The sequence below is a fragment of the Sinocyclocheilus anshuiensis genome, unplaced genomic scaffold (genome assembly GCF_001515605.1).
Source record: "Sinocyclocheilus anshuiensis isolate Anshui unplaced genomic scaffold, SAMN03320099.WGS_v1.1 scaffold985, whole genome shotgun sequence".
In the NCBI taxonomy this organism is placed as follows: domain Eukaryota; kingdom Metazoa; phylum Chordata; class Actinopteri; order Cypriniformes; family Cyprinidae; genus Sinocyclocheilus; species Sinocyclocheilus anshuiensis.
In genome coordinates, this window is record NW_015557117.1 from 346842 (window position 1) to 366785 (window position 19944).

The 19944-nt window shown below is 40.3% G+C and overlaps 1 protein-coding gene across 1 annotated transcript; it reads left to right on the plus strand.

The window, feature by feature from the left end:
* Nucleotides 1-4256: 4256 nt before the first annotated feature.
* On the plus strand, nucleotides 4257-19593 carry LOC107677772 (phospholipid phosphatase-related protein type 4). Its single transcript, XM_016472793.1, has 7 exons — nucleotides 4257-4577; nucleotides 9184-9369; nucleotides 12557-12686; nucleotides 12959-13154; nucleotides 14609-14666; nucleotides 14800-14973; nucleotides 16802-19593. Exons 1-7 carry the CDS (start codon nucleotides 4500-4502, stop codon nucleotides 18302-18304), a joined length of 2325 nt encoding a protein of 774 aa, XP_016328279.1. The 5' UTR covers nucleotides 4257-4499; the 3' UTR covers nucleotides 18305-19593.
* The last annotated feature ends 351 nt before the right edge of the window (nucleotides 19594-19944 follow it).

The window sequence follows — 19944 nt, forward strand, 5'->3', positions numbered from 1 at the left end:
ACCTGAGATGACCGAACACCTGAGAAGAGATGATGCCAACCCCTCAGAGGACCTCAGATGATGCCAACCCTGAAACTACATAAAACTTCAAAATTTTGCTACAAGTTTGATTGCAACATATAATCTTTGCTGTTAATAGTGTTCATCATCTGTTTGATTACATCATTAACTGAATTTTACTGTACATTTCTGCCATATGTACATCAATTTGGCATAGTCACCACTGACAAGCTACTACTAAATATATTATAGAAACTTAATTTTCTGTAAAGCTGCTTTGCAATGATTTGTATTGTGAAAAGTGCTGTACAAATAAACTTAAATTGAATTGAATATGCGTACAGGTTTTGTGGATGTGTGTGGTTTATTCGTATAGGACACACACAACACAAAATATAGTCAAGCTGAGGCTTATAAATGATAATGAACGTCTCTAGCACTCGTTATACAGAGTCCGATCAGAAAGTCCCTGTTCTGACTAGCACAACAGCTCTCTGACATTCTCTCTATCGCCTTTTGCACAGCCACCTCCAAATTGCATGCAATTTGCTCATGTAAAAGGCTTATCCTTAATCTGGAGTCACTGAAGGGCATTCCTCATCCTCCTTAGCATCCGGTATGACTGGAAGAGTAATAAGCCGAACAACGGCCAGGGTGTAGACTTTGTCTTTGACTTGTACATCTACGGATGTACTTTAACCACTCTGCCAAATGGCCAGCGTGCCCTGGGAAACTAGGGGTCCATCAGCAGGACTACTGAACCTACTGTCAGATCGGTTAGGGTACCATGCAACTTCTGTTTACATTGGAGGGTTGGCAGGTAGCACCTGATTAATCTTGCCCAGAAGTGATCTGCTAAGACTTGGCAGTGTCGCCAACTCCGCCGACTTAGTCCCTCGCTCTTAGAGTACACCACTGGAGGTAGTGCTCCATCAAGCCGCCCCATGAGAAGGACATTTGGAGTCATGGCATCCAAGTCAGAAACACTGGATGAGGTGTAACCAAGCGGTTTTGAATTCAGTATAGCCTCGACCTCTAGTAAAACCGTATACAATACATCTTTGGACACTGGTTGGACACCGATGACAGTATACAGCACAGTCTTAACAGACTTGATCTCCCACTCCCACGTACCTCAGAAGTGGGGAGCTGCAGGGCGATTCAAATGGAAATCAATCTTCTGCTTGGCTAGGAGTCGCTTGAGGTCAGAGGACATGTTGTTGAACCATTCACTAAGCTTTTTCTCACCTCCTTTTAAAGTTTGTGCCTTGGTCTGAATAAAGCTCAGCAGGACTCCCTCGGCAGGTGATGAACCGTCTGAGGCTCATCAAGAAGGAGTCCAAATCCATACCTTGCAGGAGGTCCAGGTGCACAGCTCGAGTGGTAGGAAATTTATAGATGATGCCCCATCTCTACTCCGAGCGCTGTCCTAGCTTGATTTGGAAGGGTTCGAAGCAATTGATGCCAGTGGAGTAGAACGGCGGCTTGCATAAGTGTAGACGGGCCACTGGTAGATCAGCCATCTTCGGGGCAGATGGTTTAGATTTCCACCTTCGGCACTCCTCACATTGGTGTTGCACTCTCCGTTTGGCCTCCCTTCCACGGAGGATCCAAAGGGTCCGGCGCATCTCTACGAATACTCGCTCAGGGCCCGGATGACAGAGGCAAGTATCATAGTCCTGGATAAGTAGTTTTGTCGTGGGATGTAAGGGGTCCAGGACAATGTGATGTTTAAAGGAAGGGTCTAACCATTCGGAACATCTGAGTCCCCCCCCACCCGTATAATTTCCTCATCAGGGTCCAGCTCCGGGCATAGGGTAAGGAGATGACTACTTCGATGTACAGCCTTTCCTGCTTTAAGGTGTCGCAACACCTTTGGGAAGCATTCAGTTTGGACTCTCTGAAAGATTGTCATCTTTGCCTGTCGATAGTCCTCCGCGGTCAAGGGTTCATCTTGGTACCCGATTATATTTAGTACACGACTTCAAACCACGACTCACGACTTTGTAGTGTTCCAGGTCACGCCAAACTGCCTGAGCGCAAGGAATTGTGGTAGCTAGATGTAAACAAACCAGCATGGCGGACCGTACGGGGCTTATGCTCATTTACAATCATTTCTATCGCCAAAGGTGCTTACTCCTTGCTTATTGCCTAATTTCGCTATGCTGAGAAATTGTACATTACATAATTTTTTTTTATAAGCATGAACGTTTGCATGGTTAAGTTCAGGTTTACCTAACGTAACCTTAATGTTAGCTAACGTTATGCCCAACATTTCCATGTGGCGATATACTTTCATGACATACTTATCGTTTCAGACACATAACATTGTAATACATAATTGTGTGTGTATTATTTATTATTATTATATTATTATTAATTTGATTGCAACGTTATATTGTCCTAAAGTCTATTTCTCACCGTGTACCACTTGCATAAACACCGCATCCGTAGGGGCTGCCATTGTTGTTTCGCGGGCTATGTGACGTCAGAGCGCAGAACTGGGAGTGCATCGATCTAGTACAAGTTCACGGGTGGGAAGTCACGGGTTTGACTGCCGTTCCAGTGCATTTTCACGGGTAGAAGGTTGGAAAAACACAGGTTACGGGTTGCCTGGAACGCGGCATCAAACCCTGTTGCACACCGTTTCCAGGAAACATGTCGTTCAAACCGGAAACCATAGCAAAACGTTGCGCACGGGTTTGAGCTTGAACCTGCCCTTTGTCTTTCTTCAACAAAACAAAAAAGTAACATATGTAGTTTAATTTCTGCTGAATTATTATAATTCAATGTCATTTTATTATTTTATAATAATATTTAAATAATTTTATTGAGCTATTTTATTCATAATAAATTACATTTTCTACCTTTTTATAATTATATTATATTTGTTTCCTGTAGGCTTGTTCTCCTGGTACAGTTTTGTCATGTATGCTTATTATATTGCAAATAAATAAATACATACATACATAAAAATAAAAACTTATTCACTGAGGTTATTTTATTTTCTATTTTATTTTTCAGTGGCTGATCATTTGGAGCATTCATTCATTCATTCGTTTTTTTTTGACCGCACTTTTGACCTTAAATCATATATTCCTGTGCCCACCCCGCTTGCAAACTCTGTTTTGCTACATATTGATCTCCAGTGACACATCAAGTTTAACGTATGTATAAACAATTGAATCATGTATTGGATTTGGGGCAGAGAAAATCATGATGGGATTAAGCGCGTGAAAGACTCTATATGTGGAGTTTATAACGTCATGCAGACAATTAATACAGTACCATATCTGGCACTGCTTTAAAGCTTACTAGTAAGATAAAATTGGAGGTAGAAATTAGTACATTAAATCCTGAATGCAATCGCCACTCATCCTATATAAAATTGTCATTTACTGTAATATCCGGTAGATGGCGCGTGTGTACACTGAAACCAAATTCAAAGCAGATTTCATGTTGGCTTTGTACTGTTTCTTAGTTCACTCTGAATGAGTTTTTGGAAATTTGAGTTTAGAAGAACATTTAAGGGGAAAAAATAACCCAAGTTATATGCTGAATACAAAAGTTCGACCGAGGCTTTTATAATGTATAGGCTTTTGACATTTTGTTATTTTCGTATCACTTTATGCATAGGCCTATTTGACAGAAGGACGAACATATTCGTATGTTTATTATTCATTACTTGCTATACGATAGTGATACGATAAAATATGAATGCTTAATATGCAGTTCTGCTCTTCAACTTATTCATTGGCGCTCTGCAATAATCTTAGGGACTTTTAATGCAATATTTAGGCAATTCATGCTTGAGACCCCAACCGTACCAAAAACTGCAGGTTTTTCATACCTATGCTATTTAATAGACTAGCGGTGGATAAAATGCGTATTTTACAATGCCTAATGCCTTATTAATTATTACTTGGCAAATCATTACAGCGTCCTTATATCAGTAATAAAATGTATTTATAAAACGCCTCTTTATCAAAATCTACAACCTCTCTGAGACGTATTTTAAGCCATTTGACAAACACTACAGCGTGAACAAGTGTGAACGCCCCCACTTCTCTTCTCTCACACGGACACGCACACGCGCGCGAGCACACACACACATACACGTACGCACGTGTGCGCGCGCGCTATCTTCTGGTGAAAACGGGTTTTTAGCACACCTCTGACGTCATCTGGTCAGCACATTGCCTCTAATCAGTGGGTTGAAGGTTGGCTTGAAACATTAATTGGTGTCGGACATTGTTACATCTCCATCGACCCATCCTCAGGGTATAGTGATTGTGTTGTCATGGTTTCAGTCATGATGTCGCCAGGTTTGATACAGCATCTTTCCGTGTGTCTGCATCCGCAGTAAAAGCGCACTTGGGGATGAAGAAAGCGACTGCCTGAAGGAGCGCAATTACTGCACACGGGGAGAAATTACACCAGCTGGGCTTCAGTGTTCCTCTTTTCGCGCACCGGGTTTTTTAAGGGACGTACCGTTTATCATGTCTGCGAAGGAAAGACTCAAAGGCAAGATGACCAAAGACAGCGTTACCTTGCTGCCCTGCTTTTATTTCGTGGAGGTGAGTGAGTTGAGAGCTGTTCTTTTTGTATTATGACTAATTAATAAAAGAGAGTTGATGGTGGTCTTCATTTACGAGATGGTCACGTTCAAAACCAAAGCAATCAAGCGGATTGGAACCACAGTGTTCATTCTGCATGACTGCTCGTTTACTTTACATACATACTGTGTGCAGTTCTGGTCGTGATAAGGGCAAATGCTAACTAACACTTGTTGTATATCATGTTAATGTTAAGGGGGTATGCGTGATATGTGAAGGGAAATAGCCTACATAAAATTTGTGTTCTGGCTTTTGCACATCAAATTTCGGCTTGCTTCTTGATGTCGGCCATTCAAAAACAATATTTTCCTGATTTTAAGATGCAATATGCATTGGCACAGACAACATGGCCTTAGCAGAGTATTACTTCAGAGTCAAAGTGAAGAAATCCACTAATAACAGGACTGGAAACCTTCTGAACATTAAGTCTGTGATTTAAACAATGCTTGCTGGCACAGAATTAAGAGGGCATTATTGAATATAGTGGAGTTAGAATACAGTTATTATATGAAGGCCAATCTGACATGGCCTAGATATCACAAACAAAAAAATATCACAAACAGAGCTGATCACTGGTGTCATGGAGATAATGGTGGCAGTCTCTGATCTGTCTTGTTTACCCGTCAAGCTGCAGTGCTGAATTTCCTGTTTCTTGAATATTAAAGAGTATTAAAACATTCTGTAGTATGTATTAAATGCCATGGTCAAGAACTATAGACTACTGGCTTTCTATTCTGTTTAAACAGTTCATTTTAGAGAACGAGGGCATAATGAACTACAAGATTTTTTTTCTAATAAGACTTGTGAGTGATTCATTGTAAAACTGGAATGAATGATTCAAGGCTTTAATGTGTTGTTGATAAAAGTATAACTTTGTTTTCATTAAGATTCACATATGATCTTTATGCCATGGGTAGCAAGAAAGATTTCATGATACATACATGTTCATATCCAGACATCAAATGTAAGGTCTTTTAAACAATTTACCAGGAAATGTCTCAGTTTTGTCAAATCAGACAGAATTAAAGCTCATTGAAATGAATATGATGTTCCCAGGTGTGACCTGGTTGCCTTCGATAGAGTAGCCTTGCTGCAGAGACCTTGTTTCCATCCTAAGCTGAGAACGAATTAAAAACGAAGTTATTTAATATGCTTCACTTCACTAATTTTGCCGAATTAACTTCCCTGTTTCACTAATATGTTTCAGTTTACTAAATGAACTACAAGATGGCCAAGAAGTTTTAACTTGTCCTGAAAAAAAAAAGAATTATTTTGACGGTTTTTTATAAGCTTAATATTTAACATACACAATATGCTGACAGATCTCAGTTTAGGTTGTAAGTTATTATGCCTTTGACATTCTACACTGGTGTCTGGCCAATACATTCCTAATTTTTCTACAATATGTTCCCACGATTACTTTCCTAATGATGTAAATATCAAATTGTTTCTTGTTCAGTTGTTCAGCCATGATTAGCTAGCAAGGTTTATAAAAAATTTAATAATTTTAATTTGAGCATTAGGTAGAGATGCACTGATATTAAAATACAGATAAACTGATAACATTTTTTGGCCGATAACCAATAAATAGCAGATATTTAAATCTTACACCATTTTATATAAATACATTAAAAATAAAGCTCTAAACTAAAGTAAACTGTTTTAAGTGCTACAAGTTAATGTAGCCATCAAAACAAAATGTTCAGCATGTTTTCAAAGACTTAAGTAAGTGTTAGAGGACAGCAAGGATAATCTAAATGTAAAAATAGGCAAAATGTGCATGAACAATTAAATGTCCAATATCAGACAATATATTATTGACCAATAAATAAATAATAATACAAAAATATCAGCTGATAACCAATTTGGTACTGATATTGTGCATCCCTTCTTTATATAAAGGCATTAGCACTCTTTACTATTTAGCTTTGTTAAAACGAATTAAAAATGTAATGTTTTTGTTTAAAGAAAAGGAAAATTGTTGCTTTATTGTCAGAAAGCATTTTGCAAGTTTTGTTGGCTCACAACAAAGGTAAACACAAAGTTTTATTCTTGTTTTTGTGTATAATATGTAAGTATTGCATTGTAAGCTGTGTGCTATTGTTGTAATAACTTAAACAAAATGTAAATGAGAAATGTTTAAAGTTAAATACATGTTCAGATGCAATTCACTGCTAAACATCAGTAAATACACAGTCAAACTACAGAATTAATTTGTTTACTACAGAATTAATAATAGTTATGGGTGGACCATAGACAATAACTGATATTAGTTTGAAGCTCCAATTGGTCCAGTGCAAATGTCATAGGGGTTATTAGTATTTGTGCTGTAAGATACAGCATCACTATAGGAGTTTTGACCACAGGGGCTTTTTCTGCAGATGTTCTCCCCTTTTTAGAAGGGACTTGATTACAGTAATTAAACCCCTACTCCCACCTTTGATCTTCATTCTGTCTGCTCAAGTTTCGTAATTATTCAGTACGATGGCATATTTCCACTTTGCATAGCGTAATATATTTCCTCCTGGGAGCTGCAGCAGCGAAGACCTCTCCAGCTGATCCTTGTTCATTGAGATACTATGGGGTGAACCGTGTCAATGACAAGAGTAATTCTAGGATATCTAAAGAAGTTCCTTGCATATTCACCTGAGAATACCTTTCATTCTCCCGTAATGACACATCTTCTGTCTAACCTTAGCGTGAACCCAGTACTGTTGACGAGTGTGAAAAGTCTTAGGGAATGTAACTCCAGCATAGTTTCATCCAAACCCTCATTATACGTATCGGCACTCATTTACCAACATAATGCTGATCGTAGCAGTTAGCTCGACAAGCACCAATACACAGTCATTGTCATGTAGGTTTTTAGAAGCAAGGATCTCCCAATGCATTTTACACTTCAGCACCAACAGTGTTTTATTCTTTTTTAGGAGACAAATGTTGTGGTATTACAAACAAGTATTATGAAATACAGTATGATTTAAAAGGATAACAGCATGTTTCCCAAAAGCATTGTTAGCCAACTAGTCACAAGCTCTGTAATTACTAACATACTTTAACGATTATTTTTTTTCCCAAAACCATATTTCAAATGAACATTCGCAAACAGTATCACAAACTTACGAGGTTGGAACTACAGCTCTCAAATTATGGTTAGAAGTGTTGTTTCTTGTTAGTAGGACATACACTTAAATAGACCATTCTCTTGGGCACAGCAAGCAAGCTATCATGCAGTACATTCTTTACTGTTCATTCCATTTGAATACATACACTCTTAAAGCAGAATAATTGGCATCTATTGTTCCATGAAGAACCTTTAACATCCATGGAATCCAAGGTTCTTTATGGTGTAAAAAAAGTTCTTCAGATTATTGAAATGTTCTTAACACTAAAGTTCACACCACCAGTGACGCAGCAACAAAGCAACATGATCCACTTCATTCTCAATGGAGAGCTGGCGACTTCCGGTGATATGAGCGACAGTGAATGTAAGCGTCAAGCGATGTGAGTCATACGACAAAGTTAAGAACAGTTTAACTTTATGCAGATGAGCAGTAAATTTGCGAGCGACAACCAATAGGAGTGAAGACTATGTCAGTGGAGCTCACACGTCACTGTCTGTAATGCAAGAAAGACGGCAGAGTTCTGCATCGTTTTATATGATTTTACTGTAACCACTTACATGGATATAATAAACTGTGTGGAAAAGTAACTGTCATCAGTCTTAGTGAGTTTGATTCACACATTGATAGTTTGTGTTGTTAATATATGATGTAGTGAGCAGTTTAGCACTGTTGCAATTTATATTTACAGTTTCCCCTGCATAATGTTGATTATTAGTGGCAAGAAAATTGATTATTTGTCAAATTCGAATGATGTTTTAGTAATTTTTGAGCACTGCTGTAGTTTACGTAACAGTACTCTTCAATAGCAGAATGCTACTTTTAATTCTCGCAAGTCTAATTTGAATGTTCATTAAGTCAGATTAGAATGGAATCTTATTTTTCTGCAATGTATATCAATTGTGATTGCATTTTATAAACATGGCCGGACGTGCAGTCTACCAATAACATTAGAGTGACAGCATAGGAAAGCCCACAAGCGTCTTCACAGTACAGAGACTAGCGACACACAAAGTGGCTGGCAGTGTGAATTTTGAAGAAAATAGGTCTAAATGGTTCTTGAGCTGTTTACTGAAAGGTTCTTTGGGGAACCAAAAATGGCTCTTCTACGGCATTGCAGCGAAAACCTCCATCTGGCACTTTCATTTTAAAGAGACTATATATTATAAATATTTTAGTGTGTGAACAATCAGCACCGCTTTTAAAGAGAGCACTTGTGCACAATGTGCTTCTCCAACGATGCATTGTACTAATCAGTGAGTTACATCATTGTACAGGATATGCATCCCAGGTGAGCTCAATCCTAAATGAAACTGGCAAAATACAGATCGTATCTGTATTTGCGTAATAGAATTTGCATGATTTTGTTGTTCTCTACTCATCTTGCATATTTAGTAAACGAGACCCGTCTAATATATCATATTCCTTCTGTTTTATCTCTACAGCTCCCGATTTTGGTGTCCTCTGTGGTCAGTTTATACTTCTTGGAGTTGACAGATATTTTTAAGCCAGTGCGTTCGGGCTACAGCTGCAATGACCGGAGTCTCAGCATGCCTTACATTGACCCCACAAAGGAGGTCATCCCCTTCCTCATGCTCTTCAGTCTGGCTTTCGCCGGGCCAGCAGTGACGGTAAATGCCAGAGTGACACTCGCACTTTTGTTTAGTCTAGAGGGCACTCTTACTTATTCATGCAGTCCTAGTGTTTGATCTCAGTTTAGAGGGGCAAGAATGAATGTTAATTAATCTATTTTTGATGGTGTGTCTCCAATTTCTCTGTAGTCACCTGAAGCTGTAAATAGTTGCTAGCTTTGCACACATTCATAGTTCATGTTAAAGACCCTATGAAATCGCTTGATGGCTTTAGCTTTGTCTCAGCCATGAACCATGATTTGCTGCTTGCTAGTCAGTATTAGAGATTACAGGGGGACATTCTCATTCTAGAGAGCATCTTATTGGACAAGCATTTGTGTAGTACAGGATGAGTCATCTTTTTTTTTTTTATGGCTTCAAAGCTAATAAACAGATGTGCTAATGCATCTATAAGTAATAAATAAAACAGTAATAAATTTAGATTTATGCATTTTGCAGAATCCTCTAGACCAGTGTGGGGTGCCGTCTGTCGAGAGCAGGGGTGCCGTGTAAAAAAATCATTTTTTTATATTTTTAAATTGCTAAAATGTTCAATGATTGCCAATAATTAAAGTGCACCAAAATTTCGGCTGCCGAAAATTAGTTCACAGCTCAGGATTCACTTTCACGTGGTGTGACGCTCTGCGTATTATCCCGCTCTATGCGTGTGCGCTCCGCTCAGTCGCTCCACTAGTATACCGTTCATGCGAATCGGAACAGGAAAGTCCACTCAAAAATTGAGCCGACAGGAAACATCGATGTAGTACGGTATTGTTTCTGTCTGCAATAGCCCTACTGTGTTGTAACATGGTGTGGTATATGGGCAACTCTGGTAACGCTGCCCTCTCATTCATTGATCTGCTAACCGCTATGTTATGCTCACGTGTTCTGATAATAATAGCTTTCTAGGACTAAACATTATTTGGATAATTGCAATTTTCGACTCAGCCCAAATGAAAGCTGTAGTCACACCGGAATGAGCTCTGGCCATACGGAGGCTGGCGACCTTTTTCAAGATCGGTACCGCTCGCCCTCTCAAAGCGTTTCAAAGGAGGCTGGGCCTCATGGCAGCAGCATCTCCAGTGCTACAGTTGGGTCTGCTGCGTAGACTGGCAGGAAGAACTGACAGGCTCGACATACTGCTAACATTTCCAGGCAGTTGATGTGGAAGCCTTTTTCCGCCATCGACCAGTGGCCGAAGGTCGGTATGCCCTCGCACACCGCCCCCCAACCTGAGTTGGAGGCATCTGTCATGACAGATGCCTCCAACTCAGGTTGGGGGGCGCTGTGCGAGGGCATACCGACCTTCGGCCACTGGTCGAAGGCGGAAAAAGGTTTCCACATCAACTGCTTGGAAATACTAGCAGTATGTCGAGACTGTCAGTTCACTGCGTAAACAGATATGGCAGAGAGCCCTTGGCCGTATCACGCCCAAGTTCTCTGGCATTGTTTCATCTGTTAGCTCTCGACCCCTGGGTGTTGGTACTGCGTTGCTTGCTGTGCTATGTAGCTGCACAATTCAGTCGTCGCTTCAGTCGAAGTAAACCTGAGAATACTGTGGTGAGCGCCCGCTTATATAGCCAGATGCCCCGCCCATTCTGGCGAGCTTTAGGTTTTTCCCATATGCGTCTTAAGCAAGACGTAGTACTCATTCCTGTATCTCAGGGAACCGAGGTTACGTTAGTAACCGAGTACGTTTCCACAAAAATATTAAGCATCACAACTGTTTTCAACATTGCTAATAATAAGAAATGTTTCTTGAACACCAAACCAGCATATTAGAATGATGTTCAAAGGATCATGTAACCCTGAGGACTGGAGAAGTGGCTGCTGAAAATTCAGCTTTGCCATCACAGGAATAAATTCTATTTTAAATATAATATATATAATAAATCAATTATTATAGTTGTAATAATATTTCACAATATTACTTTTTTTACTGTAGTTTTGGTTAAATAAATGCAGCCTTGGTGAGCATGAGAGACTTTCAAAAACATTTTAAAAAATTCAGATTTCAAACTTTTGAGCGGTAGTGTAGGTTTTGAAGAAATAGGTCACTGGGTCATAGCTGGGTCACTGACTATTAAGACTGTCCAAAAAAGAAAAGGAAAAAATATCTTTCAGTTTAAAACATATCCAGCTCTTAGTAATATACTTTGTATGGTTTTGAAAAATGTTTTAATCCATTTTCAAGATAAGGTTGAAAAGCTTTCTGTCATTGCCCCAGTTGTTTATAATATTCACAATGGTTTCAAAGTTTGTTATTCCAATTTTGGTCTCATCAACATCATCTTAAAATTGCCTCACTCCACCTAAATTCATCAGAGAGCAGATTCGTTTAATGTTTAATGACATATTTGTTTTATCAGCCTCTCAGCACGTCGCTTGGGTGTTTTCATCACATTAGGTGCTACACCAAACTGCCCTAATTAATTTTGCAAGGCGGCTATGCTCATTTGAGTTCTATCACTATTGCTTATCCTGTGCATTATGCATTTGTCAACCACTGTAAATAAAGTCTGCAGTGAAGCATGGGTACAAATGGCCACCTCAGCTCAAACATTTGAGTCATAATTTTGACTTCTGCATCACGTTTTATCACTCAGCAAACTCTCTCTATGTTAAATCACCCAAATGAGATTTGGGCCTCAGTACTGTATGGGTATTATGGCTGAGCCTATGCTAGCAGGCGGTGTGTGAATGTGTATCCTGCTGATAGCTCCAGCTGTTATGGTAGTGCCTGCTGCACTCGAGTGCTGCACTTGACTGTAGGTGTGCGGCAAGTGTGATCTCAGGGGGGTTTGATCACTTGTTCATTTCTCTCACTCTCTATCTCGTCCTTTACAGCAGATGCCCCCTTCAGAAGCATTTACATATAAATCTATGGGTTTCTGCTTTTCATTTACATGGAATTAACAGTTTAGTCATTGCGATATTGGAGGCCTGGATGACTTTCAAGACACCTCCTTCCCTCATCACTTTTATTTTAGTTTTGGATGAAATCCCTCTCATATGGCTATGAATGAATGGATGGATGGATTGGAGTTCTTACTTTAATTACAGTAATGGAGTTGATGTGTCAGTGATTGTATTAGAAATGACATTTGGAAGCCACTAAAGTGGACAGGTAGTGGTATAAGGGGGGTGCTGTATGTTTGGGTAAACACAGATGACCATCTTCCCACAGATTATGATTGGGGAAGGGATCCTGTACTGCAGCTTGGCCAGAAGAAACATTGCCATCAAAACAGAGGCTAACATAAACGCCGCTGGCTGCAATTTCAACTCTTACATCCGAAGAGCTGTGAGGTTTGTGGGTGGGTGTATATTTTTCTGATCTTTGAGACTCTATAAAAAGCCATATAGCTTGTATAAATGTTATTTGGAATACTTTTTTGATCTTGACTCATTCTGTCTGTTTTATAGTCTTGTACTAGATTGAGTTTGATATTAATAATGAAAGCTCCATCTATTTTATCGCAAGCTTATGAAGTCTTCTTGCTGCTTATGAAATATAGTATTTGCTTTATATGACTGAGGAAAAAGCTTTGTGTGTGTATTTTCTTGTGTGCTTTTGTCTCATTTTCAGGAGTCCATGTGTTTGGCCTGTGCATCACAGCACTCATCACAGATATTATCCAGCTGGCCACAGGATACCATGCCCCCTACTTCCTCACTGTGTGCAAGCCCAACTACACCAGCCTCGACAATTCGTGTGATGAGAACTCTTTCATTGTGGATGACATCTGCTCTGGGCCTGATCCAGCAGCAATCAATGCTGGCAGGTCAGAGAGCGTTATCTGTGTCATATTGTACTTCATCAAGCCTAATGCATAATCATGCCCAAAGAAAGGTCTAAATTTGGACGAAGTATTACATACTATTTTGAAGTCAATGTGAAATGTTGCTGGCAACTCATTTTACTTTCATATTGTGATGCATTTTTAAGTGAAACAGGATATTAAACCAGAAAAAAATGTAGGGCAGGATATAATTTTATCCATTGGGAATTGTTTGAATGGGCATTTTATAACAGAATGGAGCCATACTCAATGTGTGTTTGCCAATTAGTGTGTAAATAGCTGTTTGGCTATTGGTTAACATTGTCCAATAGCCTGTGTAGTCAAAGTGATGTCAGCAGAAAAGGAAAGTTGTTTAAAATGCAGAGCAAGTTACTGTTACTAAATATTTTGATTAAAGATTATGAAAATTAACTTTTTTTTTAAATAACATGCAATGAGTCAATCACAATAAGACGGTGAACATGTACTAAGAAAGTAAATAGAGTCAATTTTGACTTAATCTGGTCTTCAACATTTAAAAAGAAAATTCTCAATGGACTGAGATTAGCCTCCATCTGTGATAATCTGATTGAAAAGGCTTTTTTTTTAGTTCATTCCCACTTGAGTTCAAATTGGCAAGATTTTTGTACCATTTCAAGATTTCTCATCAAGCATCTGCAATTAAAATGCCTATATCATGCAATGATTCAAGACTGACTTCACTAAAAGCTCACTTTGAAACTCAAAGGTCAGATGATGGAGTGTGGGTGATTAATAATATACCCAAACAACGATGATTTGAAATATTATGGCTGACAAAATTTAAATGGACCTGCTGCACAGCAACTCTACTTACAGTAAAAGTCTGGTTGGATCAATAGATTTGTATTTAATCTCTGCTGGAAACAGTGTAGATAAATGTGAAGGCACCAGAATTAATGTGGCGCTGTCCTTTTGGCACATGGCGTTCCTGTAAAACCCACACAGAGTTCAGTCTTGATGCTTTTCTCACAATCCGGCTGCCCATTCCAGCACACCCACACACATCCATTTGCGCAGTTCTGCTTTTCAATCTTCCACTCATTTCATGCACTCTCAATAGCCGTGATTATATGTTGTGCAGACATTTTGTATAACGTAAAAATTAGACGTAAAGAGGGTCGGTGTGGTGTGTGTGTCACCGAAGACTTAAACTTCTGTTACGTACACTGAAATGTGTCTCCAGAATATATAGCGCACTCTAGCATATTCAGACATATCTGTTGGTTTTATGAGAACATTCTTGGAAATAAAAAGCTCTGATGCTGTTTGGTGCACTATATGAGTTAGGGCACTATGGACATGATTATCTGTGGCTTTCTGTTCCCATCTGTCCTTTAGCATGGTACACTACTTCAAATGTGTTCAGTGTGAAAAAGATCTAATGATCTGACCAGGCTGTCTGCCTCTCATTACAGGAAGTCCTTCCCATCTCAGCACGCCACTCTGGCAGCTTTTGCGGCTGTGTACATCTCCGTAAGTAATCCACTTGACTCATGGCACAGTTGACTCAAGCGATATGTAACTGCATGACAAATAATCCAACTGTCCTTTCCACTCTTAAGCATTTTCATTAAACTTCAGTCAAAAGGCTGGTCTCCTTCCACAGATGTACTTTAATGCCACTCTGACTGACTCATCCAAGCTCCTGAAGCCACTCCTGGTGTTTTCCTTTATCATTTGTGGCATTATCTGTGGCCTGACTCGCATCATTCAGTTCAAGAACCATGCTGTGGATGTCTACTCTGGCTTTCTCATTGGAGGGGGCTTAGCCATCTACCTGGTGAGTCCTGTTGTGACAGAAGCTTTCTAAGGCACTGCGTGGACGATAATTCATTTTTCATTTTACCATGACCAATCCATATTACTCTATGAAACCTGACTCTGGAGAAGAATCACAGAGAATTAGCCAGGGGCTATAAGACAATGCTGTTTTAATGGAGATAAAAATAGCTCACACATGCAAATCCCTTGTGGTTTCTTTTCTGCTCTCCACCCACACCCCCCACTCACATTCCTCCCACCATTTCTTTCTTTTTCTCTCACTCACTCTCCTTTTTCCCTGCTCAATCTGCTCTGAGGGCTACATACACCCTGTGATTTCTAATACCAGCAACAATGCCAAAAATTCTTTAGGAGGAATAAACACAGATGAGGTAAATCAGTACATCAGGTCCCGATTTTATTGTTTGCTTAGCATAGTGTATGCTAATCAGGTCAAGCGAATTACTATGTAATGCTGTTTGATACTCTGGCTGTGGAATCACACATTGGGTATATAGATCATAGACAATAAAACTTCTCAAAAGTTAATGTAGGCTCATGATGCACTTTAGTCAATGTAGGCACCATATGTATTATTTTTGGAGAATGAAAGCAAGGCTGTCGATCATTCAGCTAATGTTAATGTTGAAAATATATTTTGGCAAAGCAATTACTGGTGACAAAAAAACTTGAAAAAATGTGAATATGAACATAGGTTGTGAAAAATGACATAGGGCCTTAGGACAACACTGCTGAAAAAAAATAAAATCTGGTCAGACTGGACTGTTAACTAGTTCTATGGGGGTTTGGATACTTTACAGATGGTCAGGCTGAGAGACTTGCTGGCTACCCAGCTAAAGCTGGGGACACAGTTAACAACTAGCTGAAACATTCTAAGACAGGACTCAACACGCTTAAAGACTGTTTCCATCGACTGGAGAAGATTCTAGTCTTTGAAACTAAAAAAAACTAGAATAACAGGTTTGGAAAAGTCATCAGATCCCTGATTTAATACTTCATAGAGTATTGCTTTAATTACAGCCAGTAATCTTTTTGGATATGTCTGTACTAGCTTTGCACACCTAGCTGGAGAATATTTGCCCATTCTTCCTCAAGTTCAGTCAAATTCTGTGGTGAGCGGCAATGGACTGCTCTCTTCAAGTCCATCCACAGATTTTCTGTGGGATATAAGTCAGGGTTCTGACTTGGCCACTCAAGGACATTCATCTTCCTATCCTTAAGCCATTGCGTTGTTCTTTTCCCGGTATGTTTAGGATCATTGTCGTGTTGGAAGGTGATTGAGCTGCCCATCTTCAGCTGTCTAGCAGAAGGATGCAGGTTTTCCTCAAGAATTTGGATTTACTTGGCAGCATCCATTTTCCCTTCAGTACTGACCTATTGCTCAGTCCCTGCTGAAGACAAACACCCCCACACCACTATGCGGCACAGTAGGTATGGTGTGTTTTGGGTGATGTGTTGTGTTTGCTTTTCACCAAACATTGTGCTAAAAAAAGAAGTCTTTCCTTAAAAAAGTGCCACACACAGTCTCATTTGCGCTACGCAAAAAAACACCTGGAAGACTCTGATGCCATCAGGCAAATTGTGCTATAGTCTGATGATAACAAATTTTTTTACATTTTTGGACTAATCTCCAAGCGCTATGTTTGGTGAAAAGCAAACACAACACGCCACTCAAAACACACCATACCTACTGTGAAGCATGGTGGTGCCAGCATTATGTTGTGGGGGTGTTTCTCTTCTATCTCTATCACTATCTTGACTAAGATCTATATGACATCTATTGATTGATGTTGCTGTATATATTCTTCATTTTTGCACTACTTTAGGGTCTGTATGCAGTCGGAAACTTTAAACCTAGTGAAGACACATCTCTGAAGACACATGTACATCTTCCTCTCCGACAACCACAGCCACCGCAACCTCCACCACAGCCCCAGCCAGTGGTGCCTCCACCTGCCATGCGGGAGCCTCTGAGACCTTTACCAAACCTGAACACAGATCCACCACGCTTACTTCCACCTAAGAGCCTAAGCATGCGCGAGCGTCCCACCTCAGCTCGCTCCGAGAGTATCCTCCTACGTGGCCCATCCCACAGAGAGAACATGTCCCGTTTGAAAAGGGCAAGCACAGAGGTAGAGTGCATTACGCCTCCCAGTCCCCTCTGCCAGGAGAGTTTTGTGACATTCAGTAACACCTTGCCCCGGGTGCACTCAACTGGAATTGAAGAACCAGTGCCTCGTCGCCATGCTGCTATCCATGCCTCCATGGACTCCACACGTTCCAAGCAGCTGCTGTCACAATGGAAGACAAAGAATGAGAACCGCAAGCTGTCTCTTCAGGTGATGGAGGCTGAGCCTGGACAACTGTCTCCCCAGCGAAACATGGAGCTCCGCTGCAGCTCTGAACCCTCAGCCATGGGCTTAGATGGTGAGCTCCGCGGTGGACCTCCTGGACAGTACATGAAGCTAGCCGCTAGTGCTGTGCCATTAGCCAATCATAATAGCTCTGGTGGCCTAACTGGTGGCGCTAGGGTATCAATCCAGTCAAGACCAGGATCGTCCCAACTGGTGCACATCCCTGAGGAGACCCAAGAGAACGTGAGCTCCTCGCCTCAGGAGGATGGTGGGGAGGTGAATGATGGTGGGGGAGGGGGAGGGACTGCACGGTCAAAATGGCTGAAGGTGGCAGAAAAGAGCACCGCCTGTCGGACTAACAGCCAGCCACGTATCATGCAGGTCATCGCAATGTCCAAGCAGCAGGGCATGTTGCACGGTAGTCCTAAAAGTGAAGGCAGCACCGTGAGTTGTACCGGATCCATCCGTTACAAAGCCCTCATGGATCAGGAACCCAACACGGGCATTGTTCGAGTGGAGGCCCACCCTGAGAACAAGCCCGTGGTTAAACCACCATCTACAGATGGCAGCGGGTCCTGGAGGTGGAAACCACAGGAGCGGGGCAGCATCCGGCAGTCCCTCGAGCTCAATGACCTAAACCAGGACTCTGAAAGCTTCGAGTCATTAAGAGATGGCTATGGCTCCATAGATGGCAACCGGAGCCTACCTGACATGAGCAACCCCCATCATCCCCATTTCCACCATCACCACCACCAGCAGAGTATCACCACCATCCGAGTCACACCGGTTGAAGCCAGCAGTGAAGCCACCTCGGAAACTCTCTCCACCACCTCCAGTCGAGACTCCACACTACACAGGAAAGGCAATATCATACTGCTGCCCGACAGAGGACCTAGTCCTGATAATGCCAGAAACCTGCCTCACTTTTTCAAACCCTCCCCTACACCTCCCCCCATTCTGACTTTCAAGGAGTGAAAGAAACCTCTTTCCGTACCAATCCTAAGAGTTGCCCTGCTCTCTGAACTGAAGATTGGAGGCTCTGTTAGGGGACTGAGTAGAGCCAGTCATTCTGGATACATCTACATTCCCTAACCGTTAGACACAACTGCACTCTCCAGAACACGTAAGGCAACATTGTGCATTGTCAATCTATATTCTGTAGGCATCATTACTATAACATAAGCACAAAATATGAAATTTGGGGCTCTTTGGTAAAGGTGATTGTTTGATTTGCCTATTACATTTGGATTAGCTTCGAATCCATTGTCTTATCGGAATTGTCTGTTGTCTCATGGCAATGTGGGTGCTTTTAAAAACTTTGTAAATTTATATATTTTTTCTCAATATAAATATTTGTACATATTCTGGACAACTTAATCACATTTTTCATGCTTAAGGATAATAATTGTTTTCACTATGTCGCTATGAAATATTTTAGCCACGCTTTCAATCAGACTCGTAGCTTTTAGACAAATAGGAGAATGTTATTGTGATGTTTACAGAGGGATTTAGCAACAATGTATTAACCAAATGGATGTTTTGTTTAGGGGGCTTGTTTAACCATATGCACTGTGTGTTTTGGTGACCATGAATGAGCTATTTTCATTCAAACAGCTGAAAGCGCTCTTTGCTGGCATAGAGACAATGCATTTATAGAGACTCAGCCTTTGGCATTGTAATGCAGAGAACAATACATTCTTCAGACATTAATGTCATATTGCCTTTGTGTAATATAGAACTTTTATTTGGTTCCATAGGCCAATGAGCACTATTTCACTCACATATATTGATTTGTAAGCCCCCATATTTTGTAGTGTGCTTTGAGCACAGGTATAATTGTGTTTTATGGCCCATTGCTGTATGTTTACAGTGATGTATTGTGCATCATTTTCTTAGTTGTCTCCCCATTTTGCCTGGCAGAATGGGGTTATATAGCTACTGAGGTGCATCGTCCTTGTCATTTTTAAGAGTGCGGGCATAAACAAATGACTCATACTTCACTGCACATTGCAGAGAAGCATACACAATATGAGAGCAATAGGAGGCCCCCCAAGGTACTAGTGGGAATTCATTGCTTATTTTTGTAAACGTCTAAAAAATACTAATAATCATATTCATAGAGTGCCTCAAAAAGTATTATATGCGTATTAGCTAGTGATAACTTAGCTCCTTCTTGCAGTAACTATACAAAAATGTTGCTGCTGTAATGATTACGGTGCAGAATTGACAGATGTTCACTGACTTTGCTTTAAATAACCACTGCCTTTGCCCAGAGGCGGACAGTAACTAAGTACATTTACTTGAGTATTGTACTTAAGTACACTTTTTGAGTATCTGTACTTTCCATCAAATGGCACTGAAAAACGGGCACAGTCACTGCATAATGACAAGTGCTGCATAAACTAAGAAGTTTTAATAAAATACACATAATAGACAATGTTAGGATTCATCCTGTGTGGCGTGTGCATTTCTAAACAGTTCTAAACTGTGTATTTGTATTTCTAGCTCATTGTTTACATCCTTGTTAGGACCATATTGTAATATATACATAAATATTGCCAAATAAGAATGTATGTTGAGCAAGGTGACCGATACATGTAGTTAATTCATGTACA